General features: G+C 44.2%; 1 protein-coding gene across 5 annotated transcripts in view; it reads right to left on the bottom strand.

Annotated features, from left to right (window-relative positions):
- Positions 1 to 12562: 12562 nt before the first annotated feature.
- odad2 (outer dynein arm docking complex subunit 2) overlaps positions 12563 to 15116 on the bottom strand; it is an 80882-nt gene continuing 78328 nt past the window's right edge. For all 5 annotated transcript variants that reach the window (XM_047159441.2, XM_017482649.3, XM_047159442.2 and 2 more), the window contains one exon: positions 12563 to 12829. In XM_047159441.2, coding sequence (XP_047015397.1) covers positions 12716 to 12829 — 114 coding nt within the window. In that variant the 3' untranslated portion in view covers positions 12563 to 12715. The remainder of the gene's footprint in view (positions 12830 to 15116) is intronic.

Raw genomic sequence — 15116 nt, 5'->3', positions numbered from 1 at the left:
TCCAGTGACGCCCAAGCTTCAACTTCCTCACAGATGGCATGAGGTTTTCTCCTAGGATTTCCTCATACTTCAGTGAATCCATCTCACCTTCCACACGCTGCAGGTTTCCAGTGCCAGACGATACAAAGCAGCCCCAGAGCATCACCGAGCCTCCACCATGCTCGACTGTGGACAGAGTGTTCTTTCTGCATTCTTCTTCCTCCAGACATACCGCTGAGCCATCGTGCTGAAAAGTTCCAGTTCTGTGGATTATTTATATGATTTTGAGCGACTTTTCTTGTGCTTTTGGGTCAGTAGTGCTGAACGTCTTGGAGTTCTGGCATGGGAACCTTCTGCGTTTAGTACGCTCCTTACTGTGCTCACTGAAACCTCAGTGTCTGTCACCACCAGGTCTTGCTGCAGGTCTTTTACAGTCACTCGAGGGTTTTTCACAACCTGCCTTCTCACAAATCTGCTTGTAGCCGTCGATATCTTCCTTTTTCTGCCGCGTCCAGGTATTTCATTTATTTTCTACCCCTAGCCAGGTCAGGTATTTCATGTGTTCCAGCTCAAACACACCTGCTGCAACTAATAAAGCCCTTGATTAGTTGCATCAGGCGTGCTTGAGACAACACCTGTTTTGTATATTTGTGCTGTTGTGAGGGATTCTATTAAGGGGGCGAATAATTTTTAAACTGGAGAAGTCATTATAAGTTGAATGGTAAATGGTCTGTACTTATATAGTGCTTTTTTAACCTTAGCGGTTCGACAAAGCGCTTTACACGGTGTTTCATTCACCCATTCACACACACACTCGCACACCGGTGGTAGCAGAGCTGCCATGCAAGGCGCTAACTTGCCATCGGGAGCAACTCGGGGTTCAGTGTCCTGCTCAAGGACACGTCGTCATGTGGAGTCACGCGGGCCGGGGATCGAACCGCCAACCCTACGATTAGTGGAGTTGAAAGTTGAATTTGTTGAAACCACTTGAAGCATTCGTTGTATCGAACTATTTCAATTCCTTTTGTTTGATGTGTTCATCGCAAACAGCTGGAAGTCTGTACATTTTGACAATAAACCTGATTTGCACCGGGGGTTGAGTCATTTTGATTGCAACTGTAGATAACGACTTTTAAGTGTTTAATGATTTTTAAAAATCCACTAGCTAGCCTATGATCCTACCATGACAGAAACGCATGTGATTAAGCTAACCAATGTATACATGACACATAATGTCGGAGAGATATCGCTCCTGTCTGTTGTTGATAGATGCCAGCGGTGGCGTTTTCACAACGCGAGTACGTAGTCACGTCACCGGAAATCGAGTCGTCAGTGTCCCGACGTGTAACGAGCACCAGGGTCCTTTCCAGCGCCCCGGCTCGTGTACACCGTATACCGATTCACCACCTAGGGAGCTGATTGAGACACACCCCAGGTGTATTCTGTGGAACCTCAGGACTGACGCGGATCTATTCTTTTCAAGAATGATGATCTGTGAGATGAGTCGGTTAATGTAATCACTTGCATTATAGCAGATATAAGTATTTGTTACCGCAATAGCATCTATTTTTCTCTCTCTTGACATTAATAAGACAAAAATAAAAAAAAACACCGCCTGCCGTGTTACCGAGGAACTGCAAGGATTTTCGCCGACACTGAAGACTCCTTCTGTAAACAATAGTTATTTATTTACTTTTTAATCTGTTCGTTATTCGACTATATATATATATATATTAGACTATTATTAGAATAGTAGACTATTAGATTATGTTCAGCGTCTACCTGTGAATGAGCTGTTACTATAGAAACGATAACACATCAGAACGAGCGCATTAATATTAATATAAACCTGCGACTACTGTCAGAGCGGCTGTTCTAGAAAATGAATCAGCAATTCTGACCAATCAGAACTCAACAGCGCTGTCCTCCAGTCCTGTATGCGTCAGAATGATTTATATCATAACAATATTTAGGAATTTCTTTTAATCTTATGCCTTTTTTGTTGTTGTTGTTTATAGCTGGGTAATTTCTGTCATAATAAAACAAGAACACACGGGGTTGAAGTCGGAATTCCCTTCTCTGACCAAAAATGCCTGCCACTAAGATAGAAAATCCCTCAAGGGCTAACTTTTACTGACTTAACATTTTGAAAGCAACCATCAATCCACTGAACAATCTAAATCCACCCCAAACATCGTGACCGCAGCCTACAATTACATTCTATTCCAGTACAGTTTAAGAACAACGCGAAACCGATAAAATCCAATTAATTATATCAACACCATATGTGATGCTTTATCTGGAGATCAGGCGTGTGGAGGAAAAATCCTGGAAACCTCTCATTTTCCGAAAATGACGCTGGGTGCTGATTGGAGAGGTGAAACGACTAAGTAAAGAGGCGCATAGACGCTTTCCTCACGCCCCATGTAATTGGCGCGTTGCTTTTTTATTTGTGTTTATTTTTGCCGATTTAATGAAGAAAACATCAGACGCATGAGTCACTCTCATCCTGAATTCGAATACGGGAAAAGAGAGCGAGAGAGAGAGAGAGAGAGAGAAAACTGAGAGACCGCTAAGTACCCCTGCTTTTATGCCCTGTTCTCGGTATTCTCTGGGTGGCTACATGACAATGGTGTCTGTGAAGGAACCACAATGTCAGGAACTGTCCCCACGTGACCCGTGACGGGGAACAGAACGGTTCCTTTTAACGACCGACCTAAACTCGAATAGTTCCACTGTGGTGTGGTGTGGTGTGGTGTGGTGAGGCAACGAATGCAGACGCTTTATCGATGGAGGTCATGGAAGTATGCACACAAATGTGTTAAGTGAGCTGTTCCTGACAGATCCCGACACACACACACACACACACAGTTTACTGCATAGCAAGCCAAGCACACTGTCTGCACTTTGTGTTCCTCAGTGACTGTTCTAGGGTTATCTCTCTCTCGAAAAAAAAAAAAAAAAAAAAAAAAAAAGCACGTCTCCGCTCCCGGTGTGTTGGAGCAGGAATGTGGTAGCTCAGTTGTTAAAGGTGACTGATCAGAAGGTCAGGAGGTCAAGCCCCAGCACCGCCAAGCTACCCCTGCTGGGTCCTTGAGCAAGGCCCTCAACCGCTCAGATGTATGAATGAGCTAAATGTAAGTCGCTCTGGATAAGGGCGTCGGCCAAAAATGCCGTGAATGTAAATGAATGTGTTTAGAAACCTCCCTGATGAAAACTTCACTTCTGAGCGAATTAAAAACAAACAAACAAACACCTATAATAATATAAACGCCCATAATCCTCTCGCTCATCTGCAGCGTGTGTGTTAGTCATTAAGCCCTGCGTCGTCACTCACGCTGTTCTCATGCCGGTTTATGTGTACTTCTGCCTTAACAATGTTTGCTTACAAGCGACAATTAAGTGTTTATGTGAAATAAATAAGGCGCCGTTTACAAGACAAGCACGCCGTTAACGGCAACATAAAGGGTACGCTGCACCAGCCAGGATTAAAAGAAACGCCGTTTGGAGCTAACTCCAAATTCAGTGCTTGGATTTTTTTAAAATCTCTCCTCCGGTTTAAAAACCTTCCAGTGGGATTAACGAGGAGTTAAGAACGGTAGATTCTCCAGCGTCAAGAAGTGAACGACGAGCAAGGTCACGGTCCGTCATCTAGCATTAGGCGTGCTGATATCGATGTTTCCATTACGTCAATTCATTTGAATATTGCAGGTGTAGTTGAGCGTTATAATTATAGTTACGTTCAGCGCTGTGAAGTTGATCCTTTTCCTGCAAGGGTATCGTGATTCTCTTACACCGCAGCGATTTGCCAACGATTATAGTTTTTTAAAAATGTATTTATTAAACAACAACAACAACGTCGTACTTTTTTAATTTATTTATTTATTTATTTGGACCCTTTTAAAGTTCATTTAATATTGTGGAACGTTACAGGTTTACGTCTGACCGTGACAAAGCACCGACACATAAACGTTAAAATGTTAACGGTTGCCTTAGCGATGTCCTCGGGACTGCGATGACCACGTGCAGTTTAACACTCGGATCTCCGTTAGTGAACGGTGGACTAGTTCAACACACAGACTTCATATAAACACCATAATGACCTTTCCTTTACTCTCACACTCTCCGTCGTTCCCCAGATGACGTCGGGTTCCCTTCAGAGTCCGGTTCCTCTCAAGGTTTCTTCCTCGTATCATCTCAGGGAGTTTTTCCCTCACCGCCGTCTCCACCGTCTCGCCCGATAGGGATAAACTCACACGCTTAAAACCTCCATCCTGTGTTTATATGATTCTGTAAAGCTGCTCTGAGACGACGTCCGTCGTTAAACGCGCTACACGAATCAGACTGAATTAAAGCCGGAGGTCGGTAGTAACGTGCTACGTTTATTTCACTACACTTACACACTGTGTTGTGTGTGTGTGTGAGAGAGAGAGAGAGATTTTGTGTTGAAAATGACAGGTTGTGTGTTATTGTATTCGTCACAGGACTGGCATACGCTGCTTCATCTTGAACCCAGGTTTTATATCATGTAAACAGAACAGAGTTTCAAGGAGAGGTGTGACGTACAGGTCTCCGTGTAGTCCATGTAGAGATTCAGGATTTTCCCTTCGTCTGAATGCGTTCAATAATCGAGTCGTCGTCTCGTTGAGTATTTTATTCCTCTTACTCAAGTCCTTATTCGCATTAGTGCGTCCGCTGTGAAAGCTTGGCCTACTCTACCCACTTCCGGTTAAACATCTCCTTGCAGAAAACTTCGAGACCAATATAGACTACTTTTAATCTGTTCATGCACTTACTACGGAAACGTGTGAGGAAGCGTCGTAATACAATCCGGCGTTTTTGACTTGTAGCCCAAACGATATGTTAGATCGTTACAGCTAGGATGTTATAGAAAACGAATCAACACTTTCCGACCAATCAGAATGGAGAATTCAACAGCTCTGTGGTGTAGAGGAAGGCTTTGGGTTTTTTTTGTTGTTTTTTTTTTTACACGATTTCACCCATTTTTCCGACAGCGTATTCAACAAGTGCTATAAATGTGCTAAATTTAGGACTGTTTTTCCTGTCCTGGCAGTAATACAGTCTCTCCTTCTCTCTCTCTCTCACACACACACACACACACACACACACTCGCTCACATGTATGCACACACACTGCAAGTGGGGTCAAAGGGTGCTCATTTCCTGTAATTACTACCATGTCTACACCTCTTCTCATTAAAAAATCTCAGACTCCTTGATTGCCACCTTCTCTTTCTTCTTCTTCTTTTTCCCCCCTCCGGAGCTTTTAATATCTCCCTCGTTTAAAGTGACATTTTCACACCAGCCGCACGCCTTTAATGGTGATGCTGGGAGAAAGTGATGGTTGCACTTTTAAGGCCACTTATTTTAAAAGAGCCACAGGCAGATTTGTTAGAATCATTGGCCTTGTCACGGGGAAAAACAGAAATACCCTGTTGGACATTTAGAGATTTAGCAGGTTTTTACCCCGCCCCTCCTCCATCCTCCATCCTCCATCCTCGTCGCGTTCTTTTTCTTTTTCCCCCGAAACACACCGGCGCAGTCTGAAGTCACGCTTTGTTTCTCTTTTGGCTCGGACTAATCCACGCGCTGTTATCTTTGCAGATTTCTCTTGAAGTGGGCAGATTTGCTTTCATGGCTAGTGAGTTCGTGACCTCTCTAGTTAACAAGGCAGGTTTATATGTTAAGGGTCGAGTTACAGTTACAGGACCCAAAAAAAAAAAAAAAAAAAAACCCCAATCTTCTGCACGGTAGTAACACAGTAAGCCCTGTATTATTTTTTTTTATGATCAATTATATCCTGTAGAGTTGCAGATTAGCAGTCCTCGGTGAAAGCTTTAATTACAGCGAGACTTCTCTCTCGCCGTCCAATCTCTAATGTACCGTGCAACCTGTAAAAATAAAAGGGAAAAGTCAAGATAATCCTCAGCAGTCAGTCATCTCGTTGGGGTTTTTTTTTTTTCCTTTTTTGGACTCTCCTCCCGAATCCCATCCGAAAACCCCTCCTGTTGGTGCTGATGAACACATCCTGATGGAAGCTCAACAATAATATGATTATTGGTCCGGAGCCACAGAGCAGGAGCTAGACGGAAAACCGTTCCTGTGTGATCTGTAAACGGCGGCGTGTCTTTTCTTCACAAAGGTACAGAGAGTGTAAGGTATTGAACGTTAATCCGTGCCAAACCCGAATCCGACATAACGTTCTCCCGTGTTGGCCCGTCATATAAGTCGTCTAGACAGTAAGGATCATCCTATCCGGATCCGCATGCCTGAGCCGAAAAGAAAGGACGTGCAAAAGAGAGATATTTTACTCGTCTTGGCGTCCGTGTGGCTAAAGCGATCCCCGTGCGCTTAACAGTACGAGATCACTTAACACATCGCTACGGGCAGCTTTATTGAGAAAAGTCTACGAGTAATAGCAGGGAGTTACTCTGGTATAAATAACGGTGTGTGTGTGTGTGTGTGTGTGTGTGTGTGTGTGTGTGTGTTTTCCTCCTGGAATAAACTTTATAAAGTACACAGTATGGCCTCATCAGAACCAGCGCAGGCTCCATTAACATCTCCGACACCGTTATAAAGGACAGTATTCTCCATTCTGATTGGCCGGAAGGTGTCGATTCATTTTCTATAAGAGCGGCAAATCCCAGGTGTTGGTTAATACGTTACGGTACCGTTTCTATAGCAACAGCTCATTCGCGGAGATTTGTAGCACAGACGCTAGACGTTATCTAACGACAACCGGAGTAAATAACGTGTCCGTTTGACAAAGAAAGCATACAATCTGATCTCGATCTGCTGGAGGTCCGTGGGAGGAGACGTCGGTTCGACATTTACGGAAGGAGTCTCCAGTGTCAGTCGTTTGTAACGGGTAAGTTTTCAAGAAGAGTTTACATTCTCTTGTGGAGAGAGAAAGAGAGAGAGAGAGAGAAAGAGAGAGAGAGGCCGGTTGGGTAAAAGGTAGCCTATAAACGGTTATTAATTTGCGACGTGTTGTTTTTTAAATAAGTAAACACTCTAATCGCGGGTGAGTCGCTGTTGTACAGTACAAGCGGAATAAAACACGTCTGGACGTCCTGTTGTAGGAAAAAAAAAACAACATCATCGGGGTGTGAACTGTGACTCCGCCTTCATCGCACCGCCCTGTCGCGGATTCTTTTCCGTTAACACGGAGCGTTTTATTCCGTACGTACGTAAGCGGGCTTGTCAGTTGCACTTTATGGATGCGGGAAGTCAGAATTAATTAGAGCTTATAAAACCATTGATGCAAAAGAAAGAGAGAGAACACGAGGGAGAGAACGAAGGAGAGATGGAGAGCTGTGTACGCGTGAGTGTGTGTAGGTGACGAGTGTGTGTGTGCATGTGTGATTAGGACAGTGGAGAGATAAGAAAAAACAAACGCCAACTCTGTGTGTGTGTGTGTGCATATATATACACACACACACACTAATATATATATATATATATATAATGACTATGATGCAGTGTGCTCTTTATGGAGTTATATTAACACACCGCCCTCTCTGACTCTGGCGAGGAAAAGCCACTTCTGATATTTGGACCGGATTTTTACGAGCCGTTAGCTTTTTTATGAAATATTTCAACCCTATCAAGGAGCTGTGGGATCTTACCACATTAAAAAAAACATGTTTTTATTTTCAGGACTAATCATGTGCTAGCGCGCACGCACACACGCACACACATACAAAAACACACACAATGCCCAATCCTGTCAAAATCATATTGGAAAACATTTTCAGACATTCTTCTTGGTGAGGATGGGGAGGGGGGCGGGGGGAGGGGGGGGGGGGGTTTAGACACAGCAAATGACATCGTTTGTCTGTAGAACTGATTCGATAGTATGCGTAAGTGGAAAGTTCACGTCGGCCGCGTGAGATTTTCCAGCAGGTTCTCAGACTAGTGATAAGGACGGTAAGAGAGAAGAGTTGCAGGATGACCTGAAAGCAGCAGGTCACACCTCACACTAAACTCCTCGGCTGAAACCGAAGCACGGAGACGCACGTCTCGGGGCATCTAGACGAATCAGGACTCTTTCAGAACAATATACTCTGGTGAGACGAAATGAAAATCGGACGTTTTGGAAACAAGTCGTCTTGGCTTGTTTGGATTAAGAATGGTTGTGCGTATGATGCGTGTTTAGGTGCTGTGGAGAAATGAGAGCTGGCAGACGGCGAGCAGACAAACCGTCGTGGTAACGTTCACAGTCTCGATGACTAAAACATGCCCACACACTCCATTCAGCATCTCATAAATTCCTGTCCTTCAGTCAAACATGCTACATTTGTTTGATGATGGTAGTTAGGCATGTCCTTCCAGTCACTAACCTCAAAACACAGGGAAGCGAAGAGAGACAGAAACAATGAGAATGAGAGAGAGAGAGAGAGAGAGAGAGAGAGAGAGAGAGAGAGAGAGAGAGAGAGAGAGAGCAGTAGACGAGGTGAGACGAGGGAGGAATATAACATCTGTACTGACTGTTATGAAAGAGTCTGATTTATTGTACAGTCAGAATCCACTGGAAATGATTTGTAATGATTTACTTTCGGATCTGTACTGCTTAAACAGGATATTCTCAGTCCAGGAAATGAAAGCACTACTGTAACTGTTGCTACATTCAGACTGTGTTGTATTTTTCTTTCTACAGACTTGAAAACAACAGTCTGTTATCATCAATGGAGAGTCTTTAAAGCCAAAAAAAATAAAAAAAATGGCAACACGGCATCCCACAAGGTTCTGTTTTAGGCCCCCTATTATTCTCTAATTATGGACATGTAATTTGCGAACATAATGTTAGCTTTCGGTTTTCTGCTAATAATACACAATTATCCTTATCAGTTTGGCCTCATTCAGCAGCACCACTACGCCAAAGGCACCACTGTGTAAAAGCTGTAAAAAGTTTGGACGAATAGAAACGTAACGTCTCCTAGGTTCTGCTAACAGAAATCTTGATGTTTGGTATGAAGACTTGCTGCAGTAGGGTTGCTGATTGCAGCCTGTAAAACTAAAAGCTACAGTTAGGAAAATTTAGATGCTGGTCTGTCATTTAATGGTTTGGGTGGTGGTTTCTTCTCAATGCAGCTGACACTGACATGGTTTAGTGTTTGTGTGTGTGTATGTGTGTGTGGTGCTAGTGTGAATGGATCAGCTACAGCAGGATTATTGGGAAAAACTGTGATCAGCGATTGGTCGTTGGGAACAATGGTGATCTGTGATTGGTTGTTGGGAACAATGTGGCTCAGTGATTCGTTGTTGGGACCAACAGTGTTCATTGATTGGTTGCTGGAAACAACATAAAACAGTGACTGGGAGTTGGGAACAATGGCGCTCAATGATTGGTTGTTGGGAACAATGTAAATCGTTTATTGACTGTTCAGGACAACGTAGATTGAAGATTGGTTGTTGGGAACAATGCGGATCAGTGATTCATTGTTGGGAACAACAGTGTTCATTGATTGGTTGCTGGAAACATTGTAGATCATTGGTTGTTGGGAACAACGTAGATCAGTGACTGGTAATTGGGAACGATGGCACTCAGTGACTGGTTATCGGGAACGATGTAGGTCAGTGACTGGTTGTCGGGAAAGATGTAGGTCAGTGACTGGTTGTCGGGAAAGATGTAGGTCAGTGACTGGTTGTCGGGAACGATGTAGGTCAGTGACTGGTTGTCGGGAAAGATGTAGGTCAGTGACTGGTTGTCGGGAACGATGTAGGTCAGTGACTGGTTGTCGGGAAAGATGTAGGTCAGTGACTGGTTGTCGGGAACGATGTAGGTCAGTGACTTGTTGTTGGGAACGATGTAGGTCAGGGATTGGTTGTTGAGAATGATGGTGATCAGTGATTGGTTGTCGGGAACGATGTAGATCAGTGACTGGTTTTGAGAACATTGTAGATCAGTGATTGGTTGTTGGGAATGACGGTGATCAGTGATTGGTAATTGGGAACGATGGCACTCAGTGATTGGTTATCGGGAACGATGTAGGTCAGTGACTGGTTATCGGGAACGATGTAGGTCAGTGACTGGTTGTCGGGAAAGATGTAGGTCAGTGACTGGTTGTCGGGAACGATGTAGGTCAGTGACTGGTTGTCGGGAACGATGTAGGTCAGTGACTTGTTGGGAACGATGTAGGTCAGGGATTGGTTGTTGAGAATGATGGTGATCAGTGATTGGTTGTCGGGAAAGATGTCGGTCAGTGACTGGTTGTTGAGAACATTGTAGATCAGTGATTGGTTGTTGGTGAGTCGAGTGATCCTGCTCTCTCAACTCTTACAACCAGCAGCTGTCACGTGAGCTGTAGAGTCGTATCAGTCACTAACGTCTGCTCAAAAAGCCGACATATTTGCTGCTAGAAGTGAAATAAAGTTGCAGTGGAGTTTAAAAAGTCATCAAATCTAGTGCCAAAGTCAGTAAGTTGGCTACACAGTGTCTAATAAAGTGCAATGCATTAAAAGTGTTACATTTCTGAGAATGAGACACAACCAAATTATGTGCGCTCAGCGGTAGTGTTATGGAGATCCCTTTCTATTTATGGACAGACTAGAGGGGTGCCAATACATTAAAGAATTAAGGAACTGCTCATTTATAAAGTTGACCTGTGTGGTACGTGTACTTAATGATGGCTACATTTTGTGTCATTATTTTTAGTAGATCTATCTCCGTCCACTCATCAGTCTCCAGTTGAGGTTTGTAGTTCTCGTACACTCGTTAAGTTTACTGCACTATGTTCTGGGAAAGCGGGGACACTGAGGACACGCGATGTAAACTCGCAGCGTATTTGCTGTGGAGGACGGAGCACAGCTAATGCCGAGATGCTCTACCTGGGTTTATACTGCGGGGACGTTCAGGAGATCGCTGGTTTTATATAGTGACGCTGTTTAATGCTGTAACACTGGGGTTGTGCTGCTGTGTTTCTGTAAAGGAACTCGCGCTCATGCGCAACGACAGTGAACCAGTTCATGTGCAGCGTTTAAAAATGGACGAGAACATCTCCATAACACACCCAGCATGCGCAACAGCCTATCTCTCTCTCATTATATATATACACATATACACATTATATATATATATAACGCTGTGTGAACAAGGCATGTGAGCAGGGATTGTGGGTGGAGCATGACACACACACACACAGAGAGGGAGAGAGAGAGAGAGAGAGAGACAGACAGAAAGATCGAGAGAGAGCAAGCGTGAGAGATTCAGAGAGAGATGGAGAGAGACAGACAGACAGAGAGAGAGACAGATGGAGAGAGTCAGACAGATAGAAAGAGAGAGCAAGCGCGAGAGATTCACAGAGAGACATACAGAAACAGACAGAGAGAGAGAGAGCGCGAGAGAGAGAGAGAGATTCGGAGAGAGACAGATGTACAGAAACAGGCAGAGAGAGAGAGAGACAGAGAGAGAGAGAGAGAGAGAGAGAGACAGACAGATGTACAGAAACAGGCAGAGAGAGAGAGAGAGAGAGAGAGAGACAGACAGATGTACAGAAACAGGCAGAGAGAGAGAGAGAGAGAGAGAGAGAGAGAGAGAGAGAGAGAGAGATTGAGATTCGGAGACAGACAGATGTACAGAAACAGACAGAGAGAGAGAGAGACAGAGAGAGAGACAGAGAGAGAGAGAGACAGAGAGAGAGAGAGAGACAGACAGATGTACAGAAACAGACAGAGAGAGAGAGAGAGAGAGAGAGAGAGAGAGAGAGAGAGAGACAGACAGATGTACAGAAACAGACAGAGAAAGGTGGGAAAATAAATAAATTGACAGGTACAGTGGACACATCTGTTCATGTAATTAATGCGTATTGATGTGTAATGTTTATTTCATTAATTATGGCTTTTCTATTCCTCCATTTGTTGTTATTGTTTGTCTATCTAACTTTCATATCATTTTATATGGCAACATTGTTAAAACACTCATGCCGATAATGCACACTGTGAACTTGAACTAGGAAGAGAGAGAGATAGAGAGAGAGAGAGAGAGAGAGAGAGAGAGAGAGAGAGGGAGAGAGAGGTGGTGAAAGACAGAGAAACAAAGAGAAAGAGAGACAAAGACAGACACAGCAAAACCGAGAGAAACAGAGCGAGAGCGAGAGGTGGTGAAAGACAGAAACAAACAGAGAGAGGGAGAGAGAGAGACAAAGACAGACACAGCAAAACAGAGAGAAACCGAGAGAGAGAGAGAGAGAGAGAGAGAGAGAGAGAGAGAGAGAGACGGACAGAGAGAGATAAAACCTATATGTATGAGGAATGAACATTAGTAGACAAACCTAAAGGAACAGGTACACACACACACACACACACACACACACACACACACACACACACACACAAAAATACACAATATTTCCATGTACACACACTGTGATCAATCAGCTGGGATATGTATATAAATATGAGACTCAAACCACATCCAGATGTCCACGAGAACATGAGCAGAAGTGTTCCTTGTTCTGAGGCATATCCATCAAATTCCTGTTGTGTGTGTGTGTGTGTGTGTGTGTGTGTGTGTGTGTGTGTGTGTGTGATACTTCAGATTAAAGGAGGAACTGAACCCTTGATTTCGTCACTCTGCAGAAGAGTGTTCATTTTTATTTATTCACTTCAACAAGGAGACATTTAAAGAGGTATATTTTCACATCTCGGTTGGATCGATACGTTCTCCCGTCGCACTGCAGCGTCTCCGCGGGAACAGACGCAGGGGTCCGTGTTCATTACCCGTACCTGGCCTTCTCATTGGCCAGCGCCAGGCGGCGGATGTTAGCTACGCAGCTGGCCGCCGCCTCCTGCAGCACCTCGTCCGTAGATCCCATCATGCCGAGCAGGAGCTGCGACACAAACCGACACGTCAAAACCACAACCACCGGCTCCTCACGGCGCGCGTCAGACACGCAGCACTACACTACAGCTTCCGTGTGAAGATTCACACCGCGGCACTGTTGAACCCTGGACTGTGATTGGTCGGGAGTATTTGATTCGCTTTCTATCACGTAGTCGTGCAGCTGGAAATCACGTGTTTATAATCGACACGCTCGTTCCGATACGTTACGTACTGCACGTGAACGGATTTTTAAAAAAACGTGCATCGTTATCGACGGAGTGAATTTTTCTGTAAGGAGATTTACGGAAGGAGTCTCCAGTCCGAGGTAAAGCTGTAACCTCGGGTTTTCAGACCTCTTCGGGACCGAGGACGGAAAGAACACTCTTCGGGATGTGCCCTTATAGGAAAATGAGCAACGTTTGAGCAAAAGTTTGTCTGATAATCCGGAATTATTACTGAAATACACTGCAGCTTCTTGCTGGCTGTGTGTGTGTGTGTGTGTGTGTGTGTGTGCGTGAGTGTAAAAATGTCTTCTTTAAGTGTCTAAATACAGTACATTCTAAACAAGGATATTACACGCTCGGTGAACGTGTATAAATATTTCTCAAACCTCTGACCTTTTTTGGTACTCGTGTGTAATAATTTATAGCCGTAAAAAAATAGCCTCGCCTCAGAAGCTATAAAATAGAAGAGGGGAAAGCGGTGGCTAGCGGTAGCTATGCGAAAGTCGTGATGTGTGTACGTGCATGATGTTGAGAATATATCGACTACGCGTCGTGACGTACTCTATTTCCGTCCGGCGGCTGCAGTAACGTCCGGGATTTAAAAAAAAAACAAAACAAAACAAAACAAAAAAAAAACAACAACAATGTCCTCGTCTCTCCAAGAGCACGAGTCAAATCGGATCCTTCCGGTTTGGCCCGGTTGTAAGCCGTTCGCGTTTGATCGCTCCTCTCCACACCCGGCCCGCTAAACTCCAAAAGAGACCGCTTTCCGGAACAGTCTGGCTACGTAAAATAACACATTAAAAGCTTTCGCTTTTTACTGTGCAGGAACGGTTAGTCATTATACTGTCAGATGATGTGAATGTTAAAGGAGACGAGTGGGTGCCAATGCCACACTGCGGCTACACGACATGGCACGGTATAATATACTTGTCTGTCGTCCTTATTTGCATGCGCGGCGAGGAGAGCCGTGCTCGTGCATCTAAATAAACACAAATTACTGAAAAAAGCAACACTGGCACCACAGGACTTTTAAATGTCATTCTCTATGCAGGCCCAGCGGCAGATTGTGGTGGAATCCAAACTCTTTCTTTTCATTCTTCTTGACCTTTTCATGACCCGAACAACCCCCCCCCCCCCCCCCAACAAAGCTCAACGACCTTAGGTGCATTTACACTGAAGGAACCTTTTCAAGAACTTTTCAGGATTTTCTCCCAGCTTTTTCACGGGCATGGAGGAAGCCCAAGAAACATTTTCCTAAGAACACAAGAACTTTTTTTCAGGAATTTAAGACCTTCGAGAGTAGGGATGCCATGAGAATGTTTTGTTTGTTTGTTTGTTTGTTTTAGTTTTTAGGAACCCGGGTACTTTTCTGCACACTTGCACTGCGGGGACTTCATAAGGAACCAAAGAAAAATGTCAGTAGGTGTGTTTCTGAAACAGAAATATGTTTAGTGTGTGAAATTTAGGTGCTTTTATTATCTGAGTCAAGTCCATCCTTCCATCCCATCTATCCTATCAATCCATCCCTCCATCTAATCGATCTATCCCACTGATCCATCCATACATTCCACCAATCCATCCATCCATCCCATCCACCGAATCATATCCATCCATCCATCCCGTTATATCCGTCCGTCTTATTAAATCCCGACCATCCTATCAATCCATCCATGCTATCATCCACCCTAACAGTTCATCCATCCATCAAGTTATCCATCCATCCATCCTATCCATCTATTCTCTCTGTACCGTTCCGTCCATCCCGTCTGATTGATCCCATCATTCTCATCCCATCATTCACACACTCTCCTTGCTCATGAAGAAGCAGGGAATCTAACACTACACCCTGTTTGCTCTGTCCTTGAGGAGACTTAGTGTGTGCTATCAAAACCAGCTTTCTGTAAAAATGTCTATTATAAAACACACTACACAAATAAAACTGGAAAGAAAAAAAAAAACCCAACAACCCCTAAGCAGCCGTATCAGGAGGTCTGACTTGTTCGTGTAATCAGTCGTTTTCCAGCTAACTGGCTGATCCTGTGTGGCTCCTGCAGGGAATCAGAAACG

This window comes from Ictalurus punctatus, chromosome 13 (assembly GCF_001660625.3).
Source record: "Ictalurus punctatus breed USDA103 chromosome 13, Coco_2.0, whole genome shotgun sequence".
Taxonomy (NCBI): domain Eukaryota; kingdom Metazoa; phylum Chordata; class Actinopteri; order Siluriformes; family Ictaluridae; genus Ictalurus; species Ictalurus punctatus.
This window is presented reverse-complemented; position numbering and strand designations above follow the sequence as displayed.